Raw genomic sequence first — 14244 nt, forward strand, 5'->3', positions numbered from 1 at the left:
AAGAAAGAAAGAAAAAATAACAGAGAAAAAAATAAAACCCAAGAAAGACAAGTGATGCAAATGAATACAGTTGCTCACCACCAGCCGACTGATGCTCAGCCAGTCCCTGAGTAGCAGCCTCCCTGCCAACCTTCCCCTCAGTTTTATTGCTGAGCATGATGTCATATGGTGTGGAATATCCCTTTGGTCAGCTGGGGTCAGCTGTCCCAGCTGTGTCCCCTCCCAACTCCTCATGCACCCCCAGCCTGCTCGCTGGCGAGGCGATGTAAGGAGCAGAAAAGGTGTGTGTGACTTTGTGCAAGCACTGCTCAGTAATAACTAAAACATCCCTGTATTATCAACACCGTTTCCAGCACAAATCCAAAACATAGCCCCATACTAGCTACTATGAAGAAACACTGCCCCAGCCAAAACAAGTACACCCGTTGAGAATCAGAACTGTTTGTTACTGTATTCAGAAAATCAGTATGTTTTTCAGACAAAAAGGTATGATAAAGTGCCTGTTGTGTTGTGATCCCCATGAGTAAGTTCTTAGTTATCTGAAATGTGCGTGTAAGGAAATATAAGTGGCAAATACTGCCAAACAAATTTCAAAACGCATTTCCACATCTCTATTATAATGATCCTACCTTGGGTTACTTGTAATGTAAATTTTACTTAACCCTCACTGAATTTTTTTATTCCAGATGACTGCTTCAGGCCCATTTTTTCTGAAAATTTCCCATAGGTCTAAAAATCATACACAATTCCTGACACGTTCTCTTTCCGAAGATATTAAAGATCTAACCTCTTTTTTCACTTAAAAGCTGCACTATCCATCAAGATGCATCCTTTCTGTCTCGACCAGCTCTCACTTATTCCAAGCATGTACCTTTTTAGTAACATTAGTGAGCAAGAATCTACTAGAACTGAAATCAAATTACAGTGTAGGAAAAATCAAGTGTCTGCTGGTTTTCTTATTGCAAAGTCCCGCAATGAACAACTTTAAAAATACTGGTAAAGTTATTTTGCAGCTTTGGCTAGGTAAGAAGTGACTGCTGTTCAAACGTCAAATTTACTCCTTTTTTTATTGTTTCAGTTAATTAGCTAGTGTAGTGGGATTTTCAGTTAGAAAGTATAGTGCTGTATTACTGTAATTGCATGGGTTTAATCTTCATTGTGTTCCTTTTTAATTGTTAAAATTAGCATTTTGTATATTAATACTTCATAGGAGCAAGGGAAACTTATTGAGATAGAATGCCTGGAATGTGAGTATGAAATAAAAAAAATTGGCACTGAAATTGTGACTTACACCAAAGGAGTCATTGAGGTATGTTCTTTAACGAGAGAAAAGTAAAAGTTTTAATTTGTTAAACATGGAAAATTGCATTGGAATTGTGTGTCTTAATCACATTATACTGATCAGAAATTCTTTTAAACTTCATATTCTTTCTACTTGGGCTGCCAAGAAGGAAACAGGGAAAAATAAACAACACTTGTATATTCCTCCCTTAAGTCTTCTCTCTGACCATAAAGGCTCATCATATATTACTGTCCAAGGGTAAAGGTGGTAGCATTGAGGCATGCAAAGGCGACATTCTCTTCTTTCCATATTTTGCATTTATGGGAGGTGTTTTCATAGGACATCTCGAGTTGGAAGGGATCCATAATGGCCATGGAGTCCAACTCAACTATTATTGCATGTTGTGGGTGATCTCATACAAATTCTTATGTCAGAGAAATGCAGATTATTCCTGATAAATTGTCACACTGGGGAGGGTTTTCTTAGATTTCTACAGTCAGTTGACTCAGTTATCACTCAGACCATCAAAAGTAGAAGCCTACATTGTCAGTATTATCAATGGGATTAGATAGATGCCTGCGATGAGCAGTTTAGAACAGCTATTAGAGGCATCTAAAGTTCCTAAAATAGGAAGTATGAATATGCTTCATGGAAATTGATAGTGTGTAAACTTACTTCTATCTACGACTTCTCATTTTGGGGTTCAGAAATTCCATTCACCTTTTGAAAAAATATGAAACACTACTAATGCTGCTTAAATAAAACCCAGTATATTTAGATATTTAGGTATTTCTAAATATTCCTACCACAGTGGATGCAGTTGGAGAGTTTTTTGTTTGATTTTTTCTTTTTTTGATCATATAACCTCTAAAAAGAACTTAATAATTAGTGAGTGTCTGTAACTGTAGGTAAGTATTTGCTTTTAGATTTAATAGGAACCAAGCTTAATTGACAGCATGGCAAATTCCATTCATAATATTTCTTTTTTTCCTCTCCTACACTGCATTTGTAGGTTAGTATAAAAAAAAGCCCAGCCTTCTGAATTCACAAATATTTCACAATTATCCATTTCTGTTTCTCATAAGGGGAATAGCTGACAAACTACTACCTGAAATATGTAGTAGCAGCATGGAGTACCTAAAAGAAATACTCCTTAGTTATCAATGCTTATTTAAAAAAAAATATTAAAGGAATTATTTAAAAAATATATATATTAAAAAGGTTATGAAGTCTATTGGCTGAGAGACTGCTTTCTGTTGGAAATAGCCCTAAGATTAAAATTTGGTGGAATGTGTAAGAAGCTGTATTCATTAAATGCAATATATGCTAAACTAAAACATCCCTGTATTATCAACACCGTTTCCAGCACAAATCCAAAACATAGCCCCATACTAGCTACTATGAAGAAACACTGCCCCAGCCAAAACAAGTACACCCGTTGAGAATCAGAACTGTTTGTTACTGTATTCAGAAAATCAGTATGTTTTTCAGACAAAAAGGTATGATAAAGTGCCTGTTGTGTTGTGATCCCCATGAGTAAGTTCTTAGTTATCTGAAATGTGCGTGTAAGGAAATATAAGTGGCAAATACTGCCAAACAAATTTCAAAACGCATTTCCACATCTCTATTATAATGATCCTACCTTGGGTTACTTGTAATGTAAATTTTACTTAACCCTCACTGAATTTTTTTATTCCAGATGACTGCTTCAGGCCCATTTTTTCTGAAAATTTCCCATAGGTCTAAAAATCATACACAATTCCTGACACGTTCTCTTTCCGAAGATATTAAAGATCTAACCTCTTTTTTCACTTAAAAGCTGCAATATCCATCAAGATGCATCCTTTCTGTCTCGACCAGCTCTCACTTATTCCAAGCATGTACCTTTTTAGTAACATTAGTGAGCAAGAATCTACTAGAACTGAAATCAAATTACAGTGTAGGAAAAATCAAGTGTCTGCTGGTTTTCTTATTGCAAAGTCCCGCAATGAACAACTTTAAAAATACTGGTAAAGTTATTTTGCAGCTTTGGCTAGGTAAGAAGTGACTGCTGTTCAAACGTCAAATTTACTCCTTTTTTTATTGTTTCAGTTAATTAGCTAGTGTAGTGGGATTTTCAGTTAGAAAGTATAGTGCTGTATTACTGTAATTGCATGGGTTTAATCTTCATTGTGTTCCTTTTTAATTGTTAAAATTAGCATTTTGTATATTAATACTTCATAGGAGCAAGGGAAACTTATTGAGATAGAATGCCTGGAATGTGAGTATGAAATAAAAAAAATTGGCACTGAAATTGTGACTTACACCAAAGGAGTCATTGAGGTATGTTCTTTAACGAGAGAAAAGTAAAAGTTTTAATTTGTTAAACATGGAAAATTGCATTGGAATTGTGTGTCTTAATCACATTATACTGATCAGAAATTCTTTTAAACTTCATATTCTTTCTACTTGGGCTGCCAAGAAGGAAACAGGGAAAAATAAACAACACTTGTATATTCCTCCCTTAAGTCTTCTCTCTGACCATAAAGGCTCATCATATATTACTGTCCAAGGGTAAAGGTGGTAGCATTGAGGCATGCAAAGGCGACATTCTCTTCTTTCCATATTTTGCATTTATGGGAGGTGTTTTCATAGGACATCTCGAGTTGGAAGGGATCCATAATGGCCATGGAGTCCAACTCAACTATTATTGCATGTTGTGGGTGATCTCATACAAATTCTTATGTCAGAGAAATGCAGATTATTCCTGATAAATTGTCACACTGGGGAGGGTTTTCTTAGATTTCTATAGTGAGTTGACTCAGTTATCACTCACACCATCAAAAGTAGAAGCCTACATTGTCAGTATTATCAATGGGATTAGATAGATGCCTGCGATGAGCAGTTTAGAACAGCTATTAGAGGCATCTAAAGTTCCTAAAATAGGAAGTATGAATATGCTTCATGGAAATTGATAGTGTGTAAACTTACTTCTATCTACGACTTCTCATTTTGGGGTTCAGAAATTCCATTCACCTTTTGAAAAAATATGAAACACTACTAATACTGCTTAAATAAAACCCAGTATATTTAGATATTTAGGTATTTCTAAATATTCCTACCACAGTGGATGCAGTTGGAGAGTTTTTTGTTTGATTTTTTCTTTTTTTGATCATATAACCTCTAAAAAGAACTTAATAATTAGTGAGTGTCTGTAACTGTAGGTAAGTATTTGCTTTTAGATTTAATAGGAACCAAGCTTAATTGACAGCATGGCAAATTCCATTCATAATATTTCTTTTTTTCCTCTCCTACACTGCATTTGTAGGTTAGTATAAAAAAAAGCCCAGCCTTCTGAATTCACAAATATTTCACAATTATCCATTTCTGTTTCTCATAAGGGGAATAGCTGACAAACTACTACCTGAAATATGTAGTAGCAGCATGGAGTACCTAAAAGAAATACTCCTTAGTTATCAATGCTTATTTAAAAAAAAATATTAAAGGAATTATTTAAAAAATATATATATTAAAAAGGTTATGAAGTCTATTGGCTGAGAGACTGCTTTCTGTTGGAAATAGCCCTAAGATTAAAATTTGGTGGAATGTGTAAGAAGCTGTATTCATTAAATGCAATATATGCTAATTTATTTTTCATTTGTGTAGGCTCAGCTTGAATTGATAAGAAAACTTGAGTTAACCTTAAAACATGCAGTTCAGTTGGGAGATCCTGATGTGATTCAGGTTGTTTGTACAACCCAGTGGAATCTGTGCTTGCCACTACTACAGCACAACTTGCATCAACATGTGCGAAAGCCGTTGGTATCAATTGCTGATGTCCTTGAAGAGATTGACAGGTAACTGTGTGCTTTTCTCTTTGTTACTTTGAAAGGCCTAATAACTGAGCATCAAACTCCTTTAAAAGGTCAAGTTCTATGATGTTAAGTGTCTTTGCAAATTTTCCACTGTCTTGTAATAAATTAACACCTGCGTACTGCATACATTTCCTCATTGATCATTTAAATATAGGTTCTTTTCAGTCAAAATCTAACACTGTTTAGTGGCCTATAGCAAATACTGAAATTTGTTAGGAACTCAAAAATGCTGTACTTAAATAAAATTATGTGAGAAAATTCCAAGGCTGCAATAGTAGTAGATGTGTCGGAATGTGCTTTAGATTCTTGTATTAACATCACTTTCATTGGTTAAAACCATACAATCAAAAACTTACTTTTAAAAAACATCACAGCTTCTCTGTTAGATATCAGAAAAGACACTTCTTACAAGATTCTATTGTATCTTCGATGGTACTTCTTTTTAATTGAAAAACCTACTGTATTAAGAAAATGTGTACTTTTTTTAGATGTATTCTTCTGTTTGCTGTTATGCTGTACTTAGCCTTAAGCACCTAAATAGCTTCACCTTTTTTGTTAGTTTGAGTGGAACAAGTAGACCTTAGTATGTGGTACTTCGTTAAGTTTGGACCTATGCATAGGCTGACTACTAAGACTAAAGATCATAATGTTTGTAGTAGAGCTAGTTACAATCAACATAACCTGTCCTTTGAGCATTACGGTAGGTGGTTTCTGATAAAGTATTGCAGAGGAAGGTGAGGAATATATTTTCAGTGTTTTTAAAATGTAATTTTTTAATTGCATAAAGAGGAAACAGAAGCCTGAAGAAGCAGATACAGACATGGATAAAACCACTATATTGTGTTAGTGTTATTCAAGCATTTCTCATGCTTTCCATATAAAGAGTGCTGTATCAGCAGATGCGACTGATATTTATACTAAATGTCAGTAATGACAATTTTTCACTAAAACCTCGTAGGTTAGGTTTTTTGGGGGGATTAGGGTTTTGGCTTTTGTTACCCTAACAATCCAATAGACTCAACCTTAGCTCTGAGGTGTTACTGTCACTAGAGATTGAATGAGGTCACTTGTCCCTATTAATTTACCTGTCTTCATTTTTGGTTTTGATTGTAGCATTAATTATAATTACTTTGATCAGCAGTAAAAGGGTGATAGTTCCTCAGTCAGGTTAGCTCTGATGTGGACATACATTAGTTCTTTGGCAAGACCTTTGATAGCCTTGAAAACCTTCCCTCTGTTCTATTTTTCACGGCATTGCTTTCATTTACCTGATTTTTTGTTTTTGTTCCTGGAAATAATCTAAAGTAGCATGTAGAGCTCACAGCTGTCATGAACGTGTCATGAGCCCTCCGGGGCAGGCGATGGATAGGGAGCATAGTGTACCTGAGGCTGGAGAACACACAGTCTTTGCTGAAAACATCCTGACCTCCTAGGGTGGTTTCAGCAACATCTGGGCAAAGGCACTGCCTACAGTGAGTGTGTACGCCTATGGTGAGCCAAATCTTTAAAAGTGGTGCACTAATACAATCAGAGCTAGATTTTTAGAAGTATTAGCTTCTACTTACATGGTACAAGCAGAGGGTAAGCTTTTATCAAAAGTGGTCATTATCTAGTACGTCGTGCTCTGTCTGGGAGTTAGTAAATACTTTTGAAAATCTGTTCACTTGATTTGCATGCCGAAGTGGTAACTCCAGCGTGGTACTGAAAAAGAGGTCTGCTAATACACAGAGATCAGTTAGTCTACAAGATATGTTGCTTCCTGATGGCTGTGTTTTCTCATGCAGGGTTAATGGAAGTAAAATGCAGGTAAAAGGCATGATAGTGAAAATGAAAGAGACAAGTGAAAAAGGGAATGTTTATTTTCATACTGGAGTCACTTTTAATTATTGAGTTTCACTTTTGGGTAATTTTTAGGTCTAAGAATTTTAATTTGCCTCATTTAAAATTTGTATTCCTCAGCATGTTGATTTTGTTGCGTTGCCAAGTTCATATGGAAATAGCTCGTATCGAAGAAGATGGGGATAGGATAGAGGCTGCTGTGGAACACTTGCAAAAAGCTATGCGTCTAAACCACAGTGGGCAGTATCAAGAACATCTGAGATTGACTTTTAATCGACTTAATTTGCACACTATGCTGTATAAGTCACCTGAGCGTCTGGAGGATCGGGCAGTGATCATGATTGAACAGGTAATCAGGAAGAATAAGGTCAGTAGCTTAAATAGGTTTGCTGATTAAATTCTGGCAGAGGAAAGCCAGCTGTTCAGTGGAACTGCGTGTTAGTAGACCCAGCATCAGCTTGCTTTCAGCAAATTGACATTGGTTGGTTTCCTTGAAAAACTCCCTGAATTCTCTCTATGGTGGTCATGCTGCTTCACACTCTGAGGATTGTGACAGAGGACTTTTTCCAGTTATGTTCAAGGCTTATTTCTGGGGGAAGGGGAAGTTATTCATTAGCAAAAATATCAGCAAAAAAGCAGCCTATTGATAGTTGTCAACAATTAAGATTTCATTGCACGAAGCAGTGTTTTAATTAATGAGGGGGGCAGTGGCCAGATAGCTCAACATTCTAGCTGGCTTTGAGATAAATCAATATTATGTCACACTTACAAATGACGCTAAATAATATAACCTAAAGTCACAGTGCAGTCATTGTCAAGAGTTATTGCATCTCATTCTGTTGTGGTGCCTCAGCACCTGAACAAGGCTCATACTGGCAACCGGTTGTTAGTTGTCTAAAAGAAATTTCAGCTATACATCATTTTGGGATACGCACAGAAATTAAGATGTGTTCACTGAACCTAAAATCAGTACTGGAATGCTGCTCTATTGGTAAGACAAAGTGAAGATCTTTTGTCTAGTTTTAATTTTTTTCCATGCAAGCTTACTCTGTTTAAATGTTACTTTAATGTTTAAATGTTACTTTAAAAAAAGCACTTACACCTCCTCTGACTTTGGTTAAGTCTGAGTGGACTAGGAATTTTGTATGTTTTGTAGCAATTCCTAGTTATTGCACAACGGATATGTTACTCTTGGTTTTAAATAAATACTGTTCTTTATTTAAGAAAGTATAACATAATGACAGGTTATACACTGAGGAATATACTGTAAAGATCCATGAGGAGCATGAACAGTGCTTTGTATTCCGTTATCTTTGATGTATTCATATCAAGGTCAACCAAATTTCTACAGTCACTTTCAACAATAATACTGCAGAATGATGTGTAAGAGATATGAAGGTACACAATTCCTAGAGGTATTTTTTGGTAGTACCAAGTTCTATGATCTGCATTCTGTTATGTTTAGTAAATAAGATTTATAAATAGGAATATAATAAAAATGAACCTTACAACAATTAGTTCTTTTCTTTATGTAGGCTAAAAGGGGAAAGCAGAAGGATAATGTGAGGAAAAAGAGGTCCCTTCTGGTAAATGCAGGTCTTGCACTAGCTCCTGATTCATTTCAAATAGTCCTTGACAGTGAAAATGAAGCTAAAGGTAATGGACATATGTGTGACTTAAAGTAATTTTACCTTCACTATGTGCAACTCCTCAATGTTCTTATCCAAGGTCAGTTTTAGGTGGTATTTTCCGAAGTTTCACCCTGTAATATTCTGTGTTAATTACATACAATATTTGGTATTCATTCTGTATTGTAATTGTCTTTCCATTCTAAAATCTTGCTTTTGAGAGATCAAGTTTTGCACAGAGATATAGGCATGAATTCTTTATTTACTTTCTAAAACGTGGATCATAAATGTGTTCCTTATGCCACAAACAGCTTCAGTTTGTGACTCTATAGCCTGTTGTTGAAGAAGAGTGGACAGGAACAGATTTTCCACATTGCTTGAACTGTTCTATCTTATCTTGGCAATAAAGCAAGTATGTGTCTAATTTAACTAACTTTCTGAGTATACCCAGTGTACTCCCAGGGTAGAGATTATGCTGGAGAAGGGAATCTACAGGAGTCCTGTAGCTTCCAAAGCAGCCTGTTCGTGCCATGGAAGGCCGTGCAGTTCTCTCATGCCATCTGTTCAGCCAGGCCAAAATGTTTGCTTTGCATATTCTCATTTCAAACTTGATCAATTGATGGCTTAAAAGAGAGGGTGTTATTTACAGAATCAAAAATCCCACTTCATGCCGTACATTTAAGTATGTGAAAATTATTTTGTTGGAAAACATTTTCATACATGATTTAAGGTGATAAAATGCATTGTATTTGTGCAATGAAGAGGATTAGAAGCATGCATGTATTTCTACTTGCTCTTGAATTCTGAGTTGACAGCTGTAAACTTATATCCAAACTTCCTCAGAATAAATCTTACTACACATTAGCCTTCCAAGATAAGCCATTAAAATGAGTGAGATTTTCACAATATTACAATTATTGCAATATTTTCTGTTTGACACAATGTTTTGTAAAATTTTATTTTGAAAGATTTCAGGTGTTCCTGAGGCTGTCATCCAAAGAGTGATTTTTTTTTGCTGTTTCCGTGACACTTACATTACAACAAACTTAAACATGTTTATTGAAGGAGTAAGAAAATATATACACAACTGTATTATTAAAATATGAATAGGACCGGACATCAGATTTTTAGGGTTATTTTTTCTTTTAAGTTGCATAAATAACTGTGCATCAGGACTTCATTCTTTTTTGATGTATATGCTGGCCTAATTTAGTGAGAGTTGTACCCATAGATCCAGAGAACATCGTGCTTTTTAAATCCACAGTTCTTTACCCTACGACTTCATATGATGTTACTGTCATTATGTATTATACTGAACAATTTCTGTTGGTTGATATATGTGTGTAGGTATGTAACACAGCCTTATCATATTCTGGATAATGCATTGCGAAATATTTTTAACAGGAATGGTAAGACACTGTGCCTTCCTCTTTTCATTGTAAGTGAACCTGCTTATAGATATTTTAGAAACAGAAATACTTTATATGTATTTGCTGCTCTTATTTGGCACGTTTTTTGAGGATCGAATTAAAACTTCCTCAGTCTGCAATTTGTTAGGGACCATCGCTTAGATTCAAGTGAATGCACAGACTCATCGGATTTCTCAGTCACATCATTACTTGTATTCTACTGCAAAGCATCTCCTCTATGTTATCACACTGCAGAAAATAATCTCTTGTACCACTGGAGTAATTTGCTACCTCGGGGGGCAGCTTGTTCCTCCCTTGTGTAATTTTTTTTGTGTTGTTTATTACTTTGTTTAATATTTTTTCCCAGTATCTTGTTGACTAAGTAAAACAAAATCCAGTATTCTCAAATTAAAATAAAATAACAAATTTTAATACTGATTGCAAATGTGTTTGAGTAGATAAGTGTTCTTAAAATTCAACATGAATGTGAACTAAACGTATTACTTCATCCATTTACTCTTGGCTGAAGCTAATTGCAGCAATGCATGTCCTGTCAGAAAAGAGGTGTACTTGAGATATTTGGGGGCCAAACAAGCATAAAACGGTTTTTGTGTGGGACAACTATATCTGAAGATAAAGGAGAAACAATAGGTGCTGGTGGGGTGTGGTTTTTTTCAAGTTGGTTGGTTGGTTTTGAGAAAGCCTGAAGGACTGAAAAAAGGTCTGGCTTTCAAGTGTTTCAGAAGGTATTTATGAATCAAATTGCATACCCTTCCTGTGGATTTTTTCATTTCTAATACTGGAAAATTACCTTACATTCTTTTTTTTTTGTTAAGTTTCCTCAGGTAAAAGTAGGAGTCAAATAAGCTACCTCTGTGCAAAAGCACAACATCACAGTAAAAGCGTGAGAAAAGTTGATGAGCATTTGAAACACTTAAGAAGTGAAAATGACAGAGAGAGGTAACTGCTATGGACAAGAAGCATCTCCTTCGTCTTGTGTAGAAGTCTCTGACGGGAAAGTTGCTTATTGCAGATGAGAAGTTACTTGTACCTACTTGTAAGAGACTGAATGCTTCAGTCACACCTGGCAGAGTGTTTAAGCATGTGTTTAACTTTATGTCTGAAAAGTTCCATCACGTTCACATGCGATGCATAATTGTATTCTTTCATGGTTTCTAATCTGCTCTTTCACATGCACACTTAAACTCACCTATTCTGTTGATCAGAACCGAACACACAGAAGAATGAGTGGATTTAAGGCTGGAAGACTGAATAACTTGATGTACAGTTGAAACTTTGCTGAAGTGTCTTTTTAGGTCCTTGCACTACATTCCGTGCTACCACTGTTTTGATAAAGAAATGAAGTAGTCCATTCTGAGAATCAGAAAGACTGATCTGTAGAAAAATCACAGGTTTTGTTTCGACTATTTGTATATCATTTTATCATTCTTAATTTAAAAGGAGGTGGGGTTTTTTTCCTGCACTAAAAATTTCTGTGATGACATTTAAGCTAAACTGTTTTCTAAAAAAATTATAAATCCAAACATGTTTTCAAGACTTATTTTGGAATTTCCAACATCAGTTTTGAAATAATTTAGTTAGGTTTAGTTCATAAGATGGGTAATTGGGGGTGTCACACACATTCTGAAATTTCAGTATAGTTACTATCCAAAACAAGAATTTTGTCCCATGCTCGATATGCTGAGGGGATTTTTTTTTTAAATTAATAAAGTAACAGTGTTACCTTTGCTGCTGATAAGAAGTCTTCAGTTTCTTAATTTTTATTAAATTTAAAATTTTGTTTATGATGGCCGTCATTATTGACATTATTTTTTTGTTGATACTGGAGTGTTGGAAGATAATCCTGCTTATAAAGTAATTCTCTGTGTGCTTTTTCTTTGGTAGAATTATACTTTGGGCAGATTTGGCTAAAGTTGCACGTAAAGAAGAAGTCTGGGATGTCTGCCGTGCAGCATGCAGATTTTGTCTTTTGTATGATGACACTTTGTTTAGGAAGGTAGCAAAACCTAAAAAAAGTAAGTGAACAAATTATTTTGAATGTTGTAAGAGGAACCTTTTCCTCATTTATTAGTTATTTGAAGGAGTCAGCAATATTACTGTTTTATTCTCTGCCATTCCCAAAGTTGCCTGGGACTCTTGTCTGTCACTGCATGTTGGCATACATGACATATTCTTCCTACCTCCAAATCTAGAAATCAGTCAATACATTTTTCTCTTTAAACCATACTTTGCCTTCGAAAGTGTTTCACCAGTGCTAAAGAAAAGTACTTATATGAAATCTATCTACTTATCTTAAGAAAACAGTTTCATTCCATAATGGTCATCTAGGTCCGTATTATCCATCCCTGTTGTACTTAATTACCTGAGCAAGCTGAAGAAAAATGGATTATCAGTCACCTTGTATGAGGCTCACGTGGTAACACCTTTTTACCCTTTATTCCCTTGTTAGTGATTCCTCTAAGGTATCCAACATTGTTTGTGCCTTGTTCCTTTCCTTGAGGGTCTGCTGAAAACCTACCACACATGTTAAAAATCTTCTCAGCTCAGGGACTTTCAAACTACTAACTGCTTGCTGACTTTTACATGTCTCTGTTAAAGTTCTTTTTGCCTCAGAGTTCATAAAATGCACCTTTAAGAATAGACGAAATTCTAGTACACACCCTGTTGGCTGTTTTTTTCTCTAGCCAATGTTAATTGAACCTATTTCACATTTTTTCTCTAGATTGTTTCCAAGGTCCACTTAAATTTATTTAATTATTAAATTAATAAATTAAATTATTTAAATTTATTAAATTTAAAATACAGGGCGTTAATTTACCTGTTTTCTTTCACAAGTTTTGCATCTCCAGACTAGCTATGTTTCATCTTTCATCTCTTTTCCAAACTAAGGGGAAAAAGAAGTACCAGGAACTCAGGGCAACCACGCACCAAAAGCTTCATTAATAGGAGCTATTAAAAGTCTAGTCTGGAGAAAGTAAATATGTGTGATTGGTCTAGGAACCAGGAGCAATCCAGTCAAATTATCAGACTGCGGGTTTTAAGACAATAAAACCATTACTTTTTAACAGAAGTTAAAAGGTTATTTTGGAATATCGAAGTATGGTTTAAAAATTACACACAGACTAATAAGTTATATTTATTGAAGAATATTGAACTTGATGGGTCAAACAGAACCTCTGGTTCAGGAGATTGCTTGGATGCAGATTCTGAAAAACTGTGAAGATAGGACAGGAAAAAAAGTGGCTTTGTGTGTCCTACTTTTTATGCCTTTCCTCAAATACCTGGTATTGGCCAACAATGTAGAAGGAACTCACTGTGACAGCTTTCAGTGCTCTCACTTTGTGTTTATATTAAAACAATCTTGTCCGTTTCTTTCAGTTCTTAAATCAAATGCTATTTTTCTCTTTATTGAAGTGTATGTTGCCAGAAAGTCAACACCATCCATAATTTAAACATACTGAGATTTTAGCCACCACATAATGTCCAGTGCTCCACTCCCATGAAGCAATAACATTGAAATGGAGGCTATTGGCTATATTCATATTAATGTAATTTCAGTATGCATGTTATGACTAGAGTGGGTTATTTGCTGCAAATATTGACGTTTATGCACAAATGCAGCTAAATCACAGGTAACCAATCCCTCAGTACTGTTTGAGTGCAATAAATTGTACTGAGGGAAAAAAAAAATTGAGTGAAATAATTCTAGATCTGTACTTATTAACTCTTTCTTGTGGATTTAAGAATGTGTAGGGATTTTTAAATTTTAAAATGGAGGTGATTTCTGATTTGCATGGTAATAATTTACTTATTTATTTATTTTTAGTACAGAAGAAGAAAGCTAGTACAGCTGTGATGGATGATGATCAAGGTGACAGCTTGCCAGGAGAATCATTACTACCTGCTAAATCCTTCTCTTTTGAAAGACATTTGCTCAGAACATTAGCAGAAATAAGATTCATTAATGCAGAGGTAAATAAATTACACAGCTGTCACTCATATTTGTTTAATTTAGCTTTGTTTTATGTATAATTTTATGTGTAAATCTGAAAGCACTAGAATTTTGAGTTTAATTATTGTCTATCTCCACAGGAGCTAAAGGAAGTAGTTTCATGAAGCATCTTTATCAAAATACTATGTGAAAGTAATTATAGCAATAGTTTCACTGCAGGTGGTGGTAACACTTTTTTATAAGAGGTTCTACTTTAAAT

At 35.0% G+C, this 14244-nt stretch overlaps 1 protein-coding gene across 1 annotated transcript in view; it reads left to right on the top strand.

The window, feature by feature from the left end:
- CFAP46 (cilia and flagella associated protein 46) overlaps nucleotides 1-14244 on the top strand; it is an 84737-nt gene that overhangs the window by 18518 nt on the left and 51975 nt on the right. The window contains exons 10-16 of the mRNA XM_035896536.1: nucleotides 1211-1309; nucleotides 4928-5118; nucleotides 7096-7324; nucleotides 8511-8631; nucleotides 10849-10972; nucleotides 11918-12048; nucleotides 13860-14005. Of these exons, the coding sequence (XP_035752429.1) occupies nucleotides 1211-1309; nucleotides 4928-5118; nucleotides 7096-7324; nucleotides 8511-8631; nucleotides 10849-10972; nucleotides 11918-12048; nucleotides 13860-14005 (1041 nt within the window). The remainder of the gene's footprint in view (nucleotides 1-1210; nucleotides 1310-4927; nucleotides 5119-7095; nucleotides 7325-8510; nucleotides 8632-10848; nucleotides 10973-11917; nucleotides 12049-13859; nucleotides 14006-14244) is intronic.

This window comes from Egretta garzetta, unplaced genomic scaffold (genome assembly GCF_000687185.1).
Source record: "Egretta garzetta isolate BGI_Z169 unplaced genomic scaffold, ASM68718v1 scaffold766, whole genome shotgun sequence".
Lineage (NCBI taxonomy): Eukaryota > Metazoa > Chordata > Aves > Pelecaniformes > Ardeidae > Egretta > Egretta garzetta.